Source organism: Camelina sativa, chromosome 13 (assembly GCF_000633955.1).
Source record: "Camelina sativa cultivar DH55 chromosome 13, Cs, whole genome shotgun sequence".
Taxonomy (NCBI): Eukaryota; Viridiplantae; Streptophyta; class Magnoliopsida; order Brassicales; family Brassicaceae; genus Camelina; species Camelina sativa.
Genome location: NC_025697.1, coordinates 22,538,714 through 22,551,583, shown reverse-complemented (window position 1 = coordinate 22,551,583; position 12,870 = coordinate 22,538,714). Strand labels below are relative to the sequence as shown.

Here is a 12,870-nt window from a genome sequence, read left to right as displayed (position 1 = left end):
TCAACTTTTCATCGGTCGTTGTTTCTCTTCATGTGTCCATCTATGTCTTGTCTACTTCGTGATCAACATGAACAATGGAAACGTGCCCCCGAGAAGGCTATGCGGAGGTAGAAAGATACCTATTGCTATACATATTGCATCTTTGTATTGTTTTGTCTCCTCTTTTACACTAAAGTACTGTTTTTTTTTATATTTTGGTTCCTGAAGTATGAAGGTTTTCCGATGCCAATTGCCTCGTGTTAATCCTTTTTACTCGAGTGAGGCTCCAAAGCACGATGGAACAGACAAGCCATTGGGAAATGGAGGTATTGTGAACTGATTGATGGGTTTGACTCAATTCCGAGAGAATTCTCTTTTAATCGTCAGTTCTTGATATTGTCTGCTTTACTTTCAGCTCCACTTTGCACGTGGTGTGGAACGTGGAAAGGAGATAAACTATGTAGTGGCTGCAAAAGTGCTCGATATTGTTCACCAACACACCAGGTGTTTGCATATGTTCATCGAAGTTTCTGTTGTTCCGCTTGATCATCTGCTCTTTTAAACAAATCTTTACAATCTGTCCGATTTCCAGGCCCTGCATTGGCGCATGGGTCATAAAACCGAATGCCAACAGCTTCGAGCGGTTATTGAGACATCTGACTCAGACCCTGTCAATAATGGGGTCGCCCTAACTCAAAAGCAGAAAGGTTTAGCAAAATTCACAAACTTTTCTTATCCTTGGAACTGTGTGTAAACCTAGGTGATATTAATATTTTGATTTGTGCAGTTGCGAGTAAGAGTCTATGGAAAGAATTTGTAGTGATTCATGAGGATGAAAGTGAGTATGATACAGAGATGTCCGGAGATGATGAAATAGCTAAATCTTTGGTCTCAAAGAGAGATGTTAACGACCAAATGCAATCGCTAATGAACGATTATGAGGTAAAAGTCACTTGTCATGGCCATTTTTGCAAACTTCAAAATGCCTTGAATGATTTCTCAATTTTCATGCTTGTACAGGGAGATGCTGATAAAAAGATTTGGGTTGATTTCCAGCAACGTGTAGCCAAAGCCCCTGAACAAGTTCTAAGGTGTGATTCATACACACAGAAGTTGTGAATTTTTGTATACATCTTTTCTTGATTCTCTTATAACATCAATTTGTGAAATACATATTGATACAGATATTCCCGAAGCTCTGGTGCTAAACCTCTTTGGCCAATGGCAAGCGGACGAGCCTCTAAATCTGAGATACCCAATTGCAAATCTTGTGGTGGTTCTCTTTGTTTTGAATTTCAGGTAATGCTTTCGCTTTTCACCTAGATTTAATGAACTCTTCTCTCATGAAACTTGTATTGGCCTTGTCTTAGTCACTTCTTTTGTTTATCTTAAGAATTGACCGACAATTTCAGCTGAATCAAATCAACTTTTAACCAATAAAAACACAATTTTATTTCTCTGTTATTGCATATTGGAAGCTTGGCTCTGTTCTTATCATTTTAATGGCGGTTTTATTAGGTAATGCCGCAGCTACTGTTCTTCTTCGGCGGTNACAGCTTCGAGCGGTTATTGAGACATCTGACTCAGACCCTGTCAATAATGGGGTCGCCCTAACTCAAAAGCAGAAAGGTTTAGCAAAATTCACAAACTTTTCTTATCCTTGGAACTGTGTGTAAACCTAGGTGATATTAATATTTTGATTTGTGCAGTTGCGAGTAAGAGTCTATGGAAAGAATTTGTAGTGATTCATGAGGATGAAAGTGAGTATGATACAGAGATGTCCGGAGATGATGAAATAGCTAAATCTTTGGTCTCAAAGAGAGATGTTAACGACCAAATGCAATCGCTAATGAACGATTATGAGGTAAAAGTCACTTGTCATGGCCATTTTTGCAAACTTCAAAATGCCTTGAATGATTTCTCAATTTTCATGCTTGTACAGGGAGATGCTGATAAAAAGATTTGGGTTGATTTCCAGCAACGTGTAGCCAAAGCCCCTGAACAAGTTCTAAGGTGTGATTCATACACACAGAAGTTGTGAATTTTTGTATACATCTTTTCTTGATTCTCTTATAACATCAATTTGTGAAATACATATTGATACAGATATTCCCGAAGCTCTGGTGCTAAACCTCTTTGGCCAATGGCAAGCGGACGAGCCTCTAAATCTGAGATACCCAATTGCAAATCTTGTGGTGGTTCTCTTTGTTTTGAATTTCAGGTAATGCTTTCGCTTTTCACCTAGATTTAATGAACTCTTCTCTCATGAAACTTGTATTGGCCTTGTCTTAGTCACTTCTTTTGTTTATCTTAAGAATTGACCGACAATTTCAGCTGAATCAAATCAACTTTTAACCAATAAAAACACAATTTTATTTCTCTGTTATTGCATATTGGAAGCTTGGCTCTGTTCTTATCATTTTAATGGCGGTTTTATTAGGTAATGCCGCAGCTACTGTTCTTCTTCGGCGGTAAGAACGATAGGGAATCTCTCGATTGGGCAACAATTGTGGTGTACACGTGTGCGAACTCATGTGACTCGAGCTTAAGTTACAAGGAAGAGTTCGTCTGGGTTCAACTATATAGTCAGACAGCTTAGAATCTTGTCCTCTGTTTCTGTTCCCTGCTGGCTGTTGCCTCGAAAGTTTTGTTCCTAAAGAATCCGATCGAACCGAACCTAGTTTTTGTAAACTTTTCATGGGTTTTGCCTGTTTAACGATCTCTATATAGATTTTGTAGAAAAAGGGAGATTTTAAAAATTGCTTCGTCTTTAGTAAACTTGGATTTACACTTACTTACATCTCGCTATAAGCACAAACAATTTATTGAATAATTTGATCATATAGATTATAAGGACAAAGCTGTCTAATATCTCTTGTAGTTCACCTATGATCCCAGCTCAACTATGATTATGTGCTAAAACATGTGGATAAGGGTATTACTAAGATGATAAAGAGAGAAAAAGGGCTGGAAGATGGAATTAAGTCTCCTGAAACAGTACGAACTACTGACAAAAGTTATCATATTTGTCACAAACAGAGAGTTTTTACAAAGCTGGAACACAAAAACCATTCAAAATCACTGCTAAAGAGAATTCACTACTGAGCAAACTTCTCACTTCTTAGACTTCTTTGCTGGTACCCTGCACAACAAACGACCCAATGAAAAAGAGTTTAGAATTACAAATTACAAATTACAAATTACAAATCTGGTTCACATGTGATTAAGATCAAAACTTACTCAGCGGTTTGAGCAGGTGGTGCAACGGCAGGTATATCTCCTCCAGGACCCTTGGCAAGACGCTCCTTTCGTCGAGCATGTTTCCTTTCTCGGCTAGCCTTGTTCTTAGCCCTCTTAGCCTCAAACTGGTCAGACAAAGTCTTCTCTCTAGCCTTCTCAGCCTTGGATTTGTGAATACTTTCCATCAAGACACGCTTGTTCTTGTAGACGTTTCCCTTGACTTTCATGTACATGTCATGGTACATGTGTCTGTCAATCTTCTTGGTCTCCCTATACTTCTTTAGAAGACGCCTCAGAACTCTCATCCTCCTCATCCACAATACCTTAGTTGGCAACCTTGCCTCCCTGGTACCCTTCCTCTTACCTTAACCATTTATACACAATAGCCGCATAAAACATCTGTATATAGTTTTCAAAAAGAGTGAGTGTGGGTCAAATGTTACATACCATAACCAGAGTGACGTCCCTTTCTCTTGGCTATAATCAACTCACGTGCTCTTGAACGTGAGTGGATCTTTGTTGGCTTCCTGATGATGAATCCATCCTTCACAAGCTTCCTGATGTTTTGGCCTAAATTTAAACCAACAATCCAAAACCTTAGTCAGAATTAAAACCCAAATGCCAAATGCATACAGATGCGTCACCATTTCATATCGAATAAAACAAAACAACAATCATAAACCAACAGTGTTATATGGCATGTTGATTCAGTAACTAACAGAAACCATAGATCATTATAGTGATTCCAAAGCTATCTAATAAACATCATTTCCTAGCTCAAATTCATCAGACTAAGTTCAAATCATTCAACGTCTCCTACAAAATTAAGCTACAGAAATCCATAATCTTCTGTATTATCTACCAAGCTTCAACCGCAGAGATAAACCAGAACGAGACTGAGAAAGTTAAATCTAATCAACATTTGCAAGTACGAAGAACAACATACGCGAATTGGCCATGGAGATATCACTCCCTTCGTTCGGATCGAGCCATACTTTCTTCTTCCCGCACTTGAGCACTGATGCTGAGAGCCGCTTCTGAAGCTTCAACGAAACCATTTCAGCTTCCTCCCTTGTGGAGATTGTGATTTTGGCGGAGAAGAGCTGATCGCAGAAGACGATATCATTATATATAACATTTTCTAGGGTTACTCTCAGCCGGAAAAAAAAAAAACCTATCATTTTCTAACTGGGCTTTCTGCTAAGCCCAATGGTTTTGAATTTAACACCCAAACGAATAGTTAATTTGTTGATGTACCATGTAGGCCAATCATTGACTTTGTACAAATAGGAGTTGACCTTCTCTCTCGTAACACAAAACTCTCCCAACCCAAAACAAGAAACAAGAGGCAAAAANGGAAAAAAAAAAAAAAAAAAAAACCACCAATAGCCTAAATATAGATTGAGAGGGAAGATGAAAACTTAAAAATAGAACAACCGGTGTAAAAGATGTTAGGAAAACATAGAAGAACCCAAAAATAAATGTTTTAAGCTCTTTAAATAACAATTTTCTATATTGATTATTCTTCTTAATAGTTAAGAACCACGAGAAGAAGAGAAGTTGAGAAAGAAGGGAAAAAAAAAAAAACGATGAAAATGGTTGGAAGGATCTTTCTCCTTTTCCTCTCCGTCTACGTCACGGTGGCCATAGCCGGTAAAGCTCCACCACCAACATTCACCGAGAAAGGCAAAGCCCTAGTGGAGAAACTCTGCGAGAAATCCGAAGACAAAGCTTTTTGCGTTGCAAGCCTAACCTCACGTCCTGAGGCAGCAACCGCAACCGCACCAAAACTAGGTGTGATCGCTTTAAGCATCGCGTCCTCAAATGCTTCGGACACATCTTTCTACATCAAAGCCAAACTGAAGCAAAAGAACCTCGAGCCGGCACTCGAAGACACCCTCGACGATTGCTCTAAGAATTACTTAGACGCAGTCGCCCAGCTCGACGATTCTCTCGCCGCTTTGATGCAAAACTCGTTCATCGACGTGGATATTTGGCTCAACACGGCTATTAGCGACGGTGAGGCTTGTGAAAATGCTTTGGACGATCGTGCCGGTAATGATGTTGAGCTTGCTCGTAGGAACTCAAACTTGTTGAAGCTTTGCAAGGACGCTCTTCTCATTAACACTATTTTAACTCCCTAAATTTAAATTTGTTGCTGATTAATTATTTATATGTGTTCACTTGTTATACTTTTTTTAAAAAAAATGGCTCGCTGATTTGTACTGAGTGTAAATTTTAACGATATTTGAAAAACTTGTTTTTCGAAATTTTGGATGAACATATTGTTGAATATATATACATATAGTTCATACAATAAATATGGGAAATTTTCTTGGTACATTCCCCTAGTAGTGACCCGTAAATGTAATCAAATTGTGTAATTTTTTTTTTTGGACACAAAATCAAATTGTGTATTTTATTTTCCCTCCTTGGCTCCTAATAAAATACAATTACAGAAAAATATGATATCATTCATTACTTGAAATAGGATATAAGAGTTGATACCTCATCAAAACATTAAAGATATGAAAAAACAAATAGACAACTAACTAATCATATATAATTTAGTAAACGATGAAAAAAATGAAATTCCATGTTGTTTTCAATACTAAATTTGATTAATTTTTGTCTAGTAACTATCAATTGTGACGATATGAGTTTATCGTTTTTATCTTGACGAAACTCCAAAATTATCTAAAAATATCAGTAAAGTCAAGAAAGTAAATATTTTTATTAATATAATAATTGATGAATAAAATAATAACCAATAATTGTATTACTAAATTTTATGATGATTTAATTTTGACAACCACATAACTATGCTTACAAAATAATTAGAATTAGAATTAATCATCAAGTATTTTCCATTCATTTATATTTTACATTCAAAAAGTTAAAATGTAGTAAATTTTATGTTCGTTAAAAGTGTTAATTCTTATAACTTAAAATTTACAAGTATATCTCAATGAACTAAATAAAACATGTTAACTAAGGAGGTCATTTAATATAATTCATAATCCTAATCTATATAGTATGACTTAAAAAAAAAAAAAAGTATTTTAACACAAAGGGAGAATAAATATACAATAATCTTTGACCACCACAAAGGGAAAAAATAATATCTTATTTTTGTGTTTTGTTTTTCTGGCTTTTTGTATATCGGACGGCAATTGTGTGGCCTATATCTCTCTCTCTCTCGTTCTCTTCTTCCTCCTCTTCCTCTTTCTCTTCCTCTTCACATCACTGTGTGCGTCTCTCTCTCTCTCCTCTATCTTTTCAAATTTCTTCCCCTATACTATCTTTTTGAACACGCCTCTTCTTCCAAAAAAAAAAAGAGTTTATTATACCAATCTCCCTTCTCTGCGATTTCGGAGTCTGTAGATTTTGAAAATTCTTTGTTCGAAATCAATCAAATGGTGGATCGATTTAGTTGGATTGCTTTGCCTCATTAGCAATGACTTCTGCTTCTTCCATGTCCGGTACGTTTTCTTCTCTCTCTCTCTTTTTTTTTTTTTTTGTTTCCTCTATTATCCGAATTGGATTCAAGAGAGCTAATTTCCCCCTTAGGACTGTGATTTTATTAGCTATCCAATTGAATTTGCAAAAGCTTCTTGTTTTGTATATGTGCTCGGAGGGAGAAAGTTTGAATTTTGAGGTGATTAGGTTTATAGACTAGTGGCTTCTTTTGAGTAAGTTCATGTGCCGTTTTCCATGACTGGCACCTAGTTGGTTTTTGTTAACAATTAGTTGGCTTTGACTTCATGAATCTACTACTTTTATCCTTTTTTAGCTGGTTCTGTTTTGGGTTTACTGATTTGATTATGTGTGTGTGCAATGCAGTGTCTGTGGAATGTGTGAACATATGTAATCTAACCAAAGGAGACGGGAATGCAAGAAGCGACTGCAATGCTCTCTCCTGTGCTTGGAAAGCTCCAAGAGCGTTAACTGGTTTTCTAGCTAGCACTGCTCATCCACCTGTTTCTTCTTTGTATTCATGCGGCATAAATGGAAGAACGACCAGAATGAAATCTGTAAGTATTGTACTTTTCTATTGCTTTCTGTTTATTATGTAGCAGGGTGTTAAAGAGTATCTTTGAATGTATATATCAAGCTCCAGAACTGTGTCTTCTACTGATTTTTTGCATGATCACCTTGTTTATGTTGCCATGTTGGGAGTATTTGCTATCTGTTTTTGAGGTTCCTTATGGTAACTCCTTTGGATAATGCAGTGCGCCTGGCAGAGGTATGAATCTGAAGTAGGCTTTTCTGAGGCTCCTTACTTTGTAAATGTGAGAAATCTCTTGAAGTCCAGATTATCTTGTGGAAGTCATAAAAGATGGGAACTGTATTGCGTATCAGCTGAATCTTCTGGTGCATCCGATGATGTTACCGTCGAAACATTGTGGGAGGTAAGATATACTGCCCTCTTCTTTATCATTTTCACTTTATTCGAATGATACTCTCAATCTTTTTAATTGATGGTTATATCTGCAGGACCTTTTCCCATCAATATCTTACTTACCCTGTAAAGAACTAGAATTTGTTCGAAAGGGCCTTAAGGTATGATGATATATAAGTTGCTTTTATATTTCAAAGGCTTCTGTCAACTACATTCCTATACGATTTCCCCTTCGACATCTTATTACTGAATTTTATTTCAGTTTTCTGGTTTTCATTTCTTAATTCAGTAAGAAAGGTTTGTGCAGTTAGCGTTTGAGGCACATCATGGTCAAAAGAGACGTAGTGGGGAACCATTCATTATACATCCGGTCGCAGTTGCTTGTATCCTTGGGGAACTTGTGAGTTCCATGATACGTCGTTGTGAATATGGATTCACATCAAGATTAGATGGAAAGCTTAATAAGTTACTTTTGTACTTGTTTAGGAACTGGATTGGGAGTCTATTGTTGCTGGATTACTCCATGACACAGTTGAAGATACAAATTTCATTACTTTTGAGAAGATAGAAGAAGAGTTTGGTGCAACTGTGCGTCACATTGTAGAAGGGGAGACCAAGGTCTGCCTATGTGTGTTTGCTGAAATATTATTCCACGCTTCCTTTGCCATGAAGTTCATTATTAATAGAAGCTTTTTCCCTTTTAAGGTGTCAAAACTGGGAAAGTTAAAGTGTAAAACAGATAGTGAATCAATACAAGATGTAAAAGCTGATGATTTGCGGCAGATGTTTTTGGCAATGACGGACGAGGTTTTAGTCTCTTAAAATTCTGTATCAGTTGGTGTTGTTATATTATTCATCAGCAAACCTAACTGCTTCATTCCAGGTCCGCGTCATTATCGTCAAGCTAGCTGACCGGTTGCATAATATGCGAACTCTCTGCCACATGCCTCCGCATAAGCAGGTGATTCCTTCAAGTAATTTAGATTTGTTACCGAGCCAGCTCTCAGCTAGTCAGCTCTATGTTTCATTTAGGATAACTAATGAATTTGTGAGTTTCGTCCAGTCCAGCATTGCAGGGGAGACTTTGCAGGTCTTTGCACCTCTAGCGAAATTGCTTGGAATGTATTCCATAAAGGTACAAAAATTTACGTATTGTTTTCGCTTGCTATAATTCGTATTACAATATTATGCCATAAAGGTTAAATTGTTTGTCTGTATACGAAACATAATTGTCTCAGTTATTGTGTCCTATGGCATTCTGAGTTCTGTGGTGGTTATTTTGCAGTCTGAATTGGAAAATCTATCTTTCATGTACGTTAGTGCTGAGGATTATGATAGAGTCACAAGCAGGATCGCTAACCTCTATAAAGAGCATGAAAAAGAACTCACTGAGGTAATATCAACTCATTATCGCGTTTTAGCTTATACTGCCAAAATATTGGTTTAAAAAGAAAAGGAGCTTAGAGAAGGATGTTTATTATCAACATGCACGCTCTCTGACCTTCTGAACTGTAAATTTATCTGGGAGTTTATTTAGTTCATCTGCATTCACAGAGTCCTACTATGTATCTTAGGCAAACAGAATTTTGGTGAAAAAGATTGAAGATGATCAGTTTCTGGACCTTGTGACTGTGAATACTGATGTTCGATCTGTTTGCAAGGAAACTTACAGGTAAATTCATAAACGACTACTTCATTTTACTATGTAACCTATCCTTTTCTATAGCATCTGAAGTCTCGTATATCTACCTGCAGCATATATAAAGCTGCGCTTAAATCGAAAGGATCAATTAATGATTATAACCAGATTGCTCAGGTTTGTGTTGTACTCCCGTCTCCAAGTTGTACCAAAGGTTTTAAATTCAGAACTTCCATCTGTGAGCTTAATATGATTGTTAACACGTTACTTCTTGTATCTTGATTATTTTAGCAGTTACGGATTGTTGTAAAGCCAAAACCTTCTGTGGGGGTCGGGCCTTTGTGCAGTCCACAACAGGTGAAACCCCAATGAAAAGGAAGTGGGTATCTTTTGTTCCGATTTGTTCTGGTGTTTCACTTAGCTTTCTTANGGTGATTCCTTCAAGTAATTTAGATTTGTTACCGAGCCAGCTCTCAGCTAGTCAGCTCTATGTTTCATTTAGGATAACTAATGAATTTGTGAGTTTCGTCCAGTCCAGCATTGCAGGGGAGACTTTGCAGGTCTTTGCACCTCTAGCGAAATTGCTTGGAATGTATTCCATAAAGGTACAAAAATTTACGTATTGTTTTCGCTTGCTATAATTCGTATTACAATATTATGCCATAAAGGTTAAATTGTTTGTCTGTATACGAAACATAATTGTCTCAGTTATTGTGTCCTATGGCATTCTGAGTTCTGTGGTGGTTATTTTGCAGTCTGAATTGGAAAATCTATCTTTCATGTACGTTAGTGCTGAGGATTATGATAGAGTCACAAGCAGGATCGCTAACCTCTATAAAGAGCATGAAAAAGAACTCACTGAGGTAATATCAACTCATTATCGCGTTTTAGCTTATACTGCCAAAATATTGGTTTAAAAAGAAAAGGAGCTTAGAGAAGGATGTTTATTATCAACATGCACGCTCTCTGACCTTCTGAACTGTAAATTTATCTGGGAGTTTATTTAGTTCATCTGCATTCACAGAGTCCTACTATGTATCTTAGGCAAACAGAATTTTGGTGAAAAAGATTGAAGATGATCAGTTTCTGGACCTTGTGACTGTGAATACTGATGTTCGATCTGTTTGCAAGGAAACTTACAGGTAAATTCATAAACGACTACTTCATTTTACTATGTAACCTATCCTTTTCTATAGCATCTGAAGTCTCGTATATCTACCTGCAGCATATATAAAGCTGCGCTTAAATCGAAAGGATCAATTAATGATTATAACCAGATTGCTCAGGTTTGTGTTGTACTCCCGTCTCCAAGTTGTACCAAAGGTTTTAAATTCAGAACTTCCATCTGTGAGCTTAATATGATTGTTAACACGTTACTTCTTGTATCTTGATTATTTTAGCAGTTACGGATTGTTGTAAAGCCAAAACCTTCTGTGGGGGTCGGGCCTTTGTGCAGTCCACAACAGGTGAAACCCCAATGAAAAGGAAGTGGGTATCTTTTGTTCCGATTTGTTCTGGTGTTTCACTTAGCTTTCTTACTCTGTCGTCAATGCAGATATGCTATCACGTTCTTGGGCTAGTCCATGAGATCTGGAAACCTATTCCCCGAACTGTAAGTATCTGATCTTCTGTATTTTCAGGATAAATTTTCACTACATTATGTCTGCTGAGCATGTCTGACCTTTTTATTACAGGTAAAAGATTACATTGCAACCCCAAAGCCTAATGGCTACCAGAGCCTCCATACTACTGTGATTCCGTTCTTGTACGAGAGTATGTTTCGACTGGAGGTTCAGGTATTTGAGATATTACTATTTCATCACATTTTTTAGAAAATTCCCATTAAGTTGTTTTTTTCTTTCAAAGAGTTAAGCATGGGGAAATTCAGGCCGATTTAATTGGGTAAGTCTACATTTTTCTCTGCAGATCAGAACTGAGGAGATGGACTTGATTGCTGAAAGGGGCATTGCTGTTTACTATAATGGCAAGGCTCTTTCTGCTGGATTAGTTGGAAATGCGATTCCTTTAGGTAGAAATTCAAGGGGGAAGACGGGTTGCCTCAACAATGCAGATTTTGCACTCAGGGTATTTACTGACCATACTCAGAAGTAATACTGCTAGATGTAGGCAGTGATATTTTCTTTTTTGCCTTCCCAGTATGATGTTAGTTATGACAGTTTATTATTCCAGGTTGGGTGGCTCAATGCAATAAGGGAATGGCAAGAGGAGTTTGTGGGTAACATGAGCTCTAGAGAATTTGTGGATACCATTACGAGAGATCTTTTAGGTAGTCGTGTGTTTGTATTCACACCTAGAGGAGAGGTAAGAACTAATCCTCGATGCCTCATAAACATCATCAAATTCTCCTCGCGTTTACTTAATTGCTTTGGTATTCTATTTGCAGATAAAGAACCTCCCGAAAGGGGCCACCGTTGTTGACTACGCTTATCTGATTCACACGGAAATTGGAAACAAGATGGTAGCAGCAAAGGTATTTTTTTCATTCCTGTTGTTCATTCCATGGCATCTTTAAAATAACAACTGGACTAGACTTTAAGGATACTTAATGGCTTGACATTGCAGGTCAATGGTAATCTTGTTTCTCCAACGCACGTTCTTGAGAATGCTGCGGTCGTGGAGATTGTCACCTACAACGTTTGTACCTTTTCTCTTATGCATTTGCTTTTCATTTCTCCTTTTCTTTTGGTCCTGCGTAGGGAAATTGTGTTTGGCTTCATCAGCTCTAGTACCTAGGTTTCACTTTCACTAGCTCTCATGTTTATTATTATTGCCACATCACAGGCCCTCTCAAGTAAATCTGCATTCCAGAGACATAAACAGTGGTTGCAACATGCCAAAACAAGAAGTGCTAGACACAAGATTATGAGGGTATGTTATTGGAATTCGCCACTTTATGCTTATTGGCTTACTATTACAGTATTACTAATTCTTCATGTCTTTCATCTTGTTTCAGTTCCTAAGGGAGCAAGCTGCACAATGTGCAGCCGAAATTACGCAAGATCAAGTCAATGACTTTGTGGCAGACTCTGATAGCGATGTGGAAGATCTCACAGAAGATTCAAGAAAGAGCCTACAATGGTGGGAGAAAATCCTCGTCAATGTTAAGCAATTCCAGTCACAAGACAAAAGCAGAGATACGTCACAAGAAAAAGGTAGAGATACAACACCCACGTCTCAAAATGGAAGCGTTTGGGTCCCAAAGGTGAATGGAAAACACAACAAAGCAATAAAAAAGTCGAGTTTGGATGAGCCAGAGTTCCTCCTACCAGGAGATGGAATTGCCAAGATTTTTCCTGCTAACATCCCTGCTTATAAAGAAGTGTTGCCTGGCTTAGACAGTTGGCGAGACAGTAAAATTGCCTCATGGCATCATCTCGAAGGTCACTCCATCGAATGGTTATGTGTAGTGTCCATGGATCGCAAAGGTATGTAATCATTGATTTCTTGTTGTCGTGATTGATGATCCCAACAACTCGAAAGGAAAATCAGAACTGTTTGTTACAATTTGGCAGGCATAATCGCAGAGGTTACAACAGTCCTTGCAGCTGAAGGCATCGTAGTATGTTCTTGTGTGGTGCGTGCCTTAATA

The 12,870-nt window shown here is 37.6% G+C and overlaps 4 protein-coding genes across 7 annotated transcripts in view; 3 read left to right on the top strand and 1 right to left on the bottom strand.

Annotated features, from left to right (window-relative positions):
* LOC104737559 (programmed cell death protein 2) overlaps window positions 1-2,723 on the top strand; it is a gene marked incomplete in the record, with an annotated part of 3,559 nt that extends 836 nt beyond the window's left edge. The window contains 9 exon segments of the mRNA XM_019234760.1: window positions 1-107; window positions 208-305; window positions 395-483; window positions 572-661; window positions 1,584-1,608; window positions 1,689-1,843; window positions 1,922-1,992; window positions 2,086-2,200; window positions 2,420-2,723. Coding sequence (XP_019090305.1) covers window positions 1-107; window positions 208-305; window positions 395-483; window positions 572-661; window positions 1,584-1,608; window positions 1,689-1,843; window positions 1,922-1,992; window positions 2,086-2,200; window positions 2,420-2,578 — 909 coding nt within the window.
* Window positions 2,932-4,317, bottom strand: LOC104737558 (60S ribosomal protein L19-3; the record flags this gene model as incomplete). The annotated part of the gene is given in 4 exon segments (XM_010457758.2): window positions 2,932-3,121; window positions 3,220-3,583; window positions 3,667-3,789; window positions 4,166-4,317. Coding segments are annotated over 4 exon segments (627 nt in total). The 3' UTR covers window positions 2,932-3,093.
* On the top strand, window positions 4,743-5,607 carry LOC104737557 (putative pectinesterase/pectinesterase inhibitor 26). Its single transcript, XM_010457757.1, has one exon. The coding sequence runs from the start codon at window positions 4,809-4,811 to the stop codon at window positions 5,361-5,363; it is 555 nt and encodes a 184-aa protein (XP_010456059.1). The 5' UTR covers window positions 4,743-4,808; the 3' UTR covers window positions 5,364-5,607.
* LOC104737555 (putative GTP diphosphokinase RSH1, chloroplastic) overlaps window positions 6,435-12,870 on the top strand; it is an 8,208-nt gene continuing 1,772 nt past the window's right edge. The window contains exons 1-22 of one of the 4 annotated variants that reach the window (XM_010457756.2): window positions 6,435-6,701; window positions 7,063-7,253; window positions 7,452-7,631; window positions 7,717-7,782; window positions 7,929-8,021; window positions 8,108-8,239; window positions 8,327-8,428; window positions 8,505-8,582; window positions 8,685-8,756; window positions 8,907-9,014; window positions 9,196-9,293; window positions 9,377-9,437; window positions 9,555-9,617; window positions 10,816-10,872; window positions 10,955-11,056; window positions 11,187-11,345; window positions 11,451-11,582; window positions 11,665-11,751; window positions 11,844-11,915; window positions 12,063-12,149; window positions 12,235-12,706; window positions 12,794-12,855. In XM_010457756.2, coding sequence (XP_010456058.1) covers window positions 6,677-6,701; window positions 7,063-7,253; window positions 7,452-7,631; window positions 7,717-7,782; window positions 7,929-8,021; window positions 8,108-8,239; window positions 8,327-8,428; window positions 8,505-8,582; window positions 8,685-8,756; window positions 8,907-9,014; window positions 9,196-9,293; window positions 9,377-9,437; window positions 9,555-9,617; window positions 10,816-10,872; window positions 10,955-11,056; window positions 11,187-11,345; window positions 11,451-11,582; window positions 11,665-11,751; window positions 11,844-11,915; window positions 12,063-12,149; window positions 12,235-12,706; window positions 12,794-12,855 — 2,499 coding nt within the window. In that variant the 5' untranslated portion in view covers window positions 6,435-6,676. Of the gene's footprint in view, window positions 6,702-7,062; window positions 7,254-7,451; window positions 7,632-7,716; window positions 7,783-7,928; window positions 8,022-8,107; window positions 8,240-8,326; window positions 8,429-8,504; window positions 8,583-8,684; window positions 8,757-8,906; window positions 9,015-9,195; window positions 9,294-9,376; window positions 9,438-9,551; window positions 9,618-10,815; window positions 10,873-10,954; window positions 11,057-11,186; window positions 11,346-11,450; window positions 11,583-11,664; window positions 11,752-11,843; window positions 11,916-12,062; window positions 12,150-12,234; window positions 12,707-12,793; window positions 12,856-12,870 lie in introns of all 4 variants that reach the window. The other 3 variants (XM_010457754.2, XM_010457755.2, XM_010457753.2) reach the window with 3 other exon arrangements.

What these genes read in the sequence shown, in the direction of transcription:
- LOC104737557 (XM_010457757.1), top strand. Translation starts at nt 4,809, where the DNA reads ATGAAAATGGTTGGAAGGATCTTTCTCCTTTTCCTCTCCGTCTACGTC.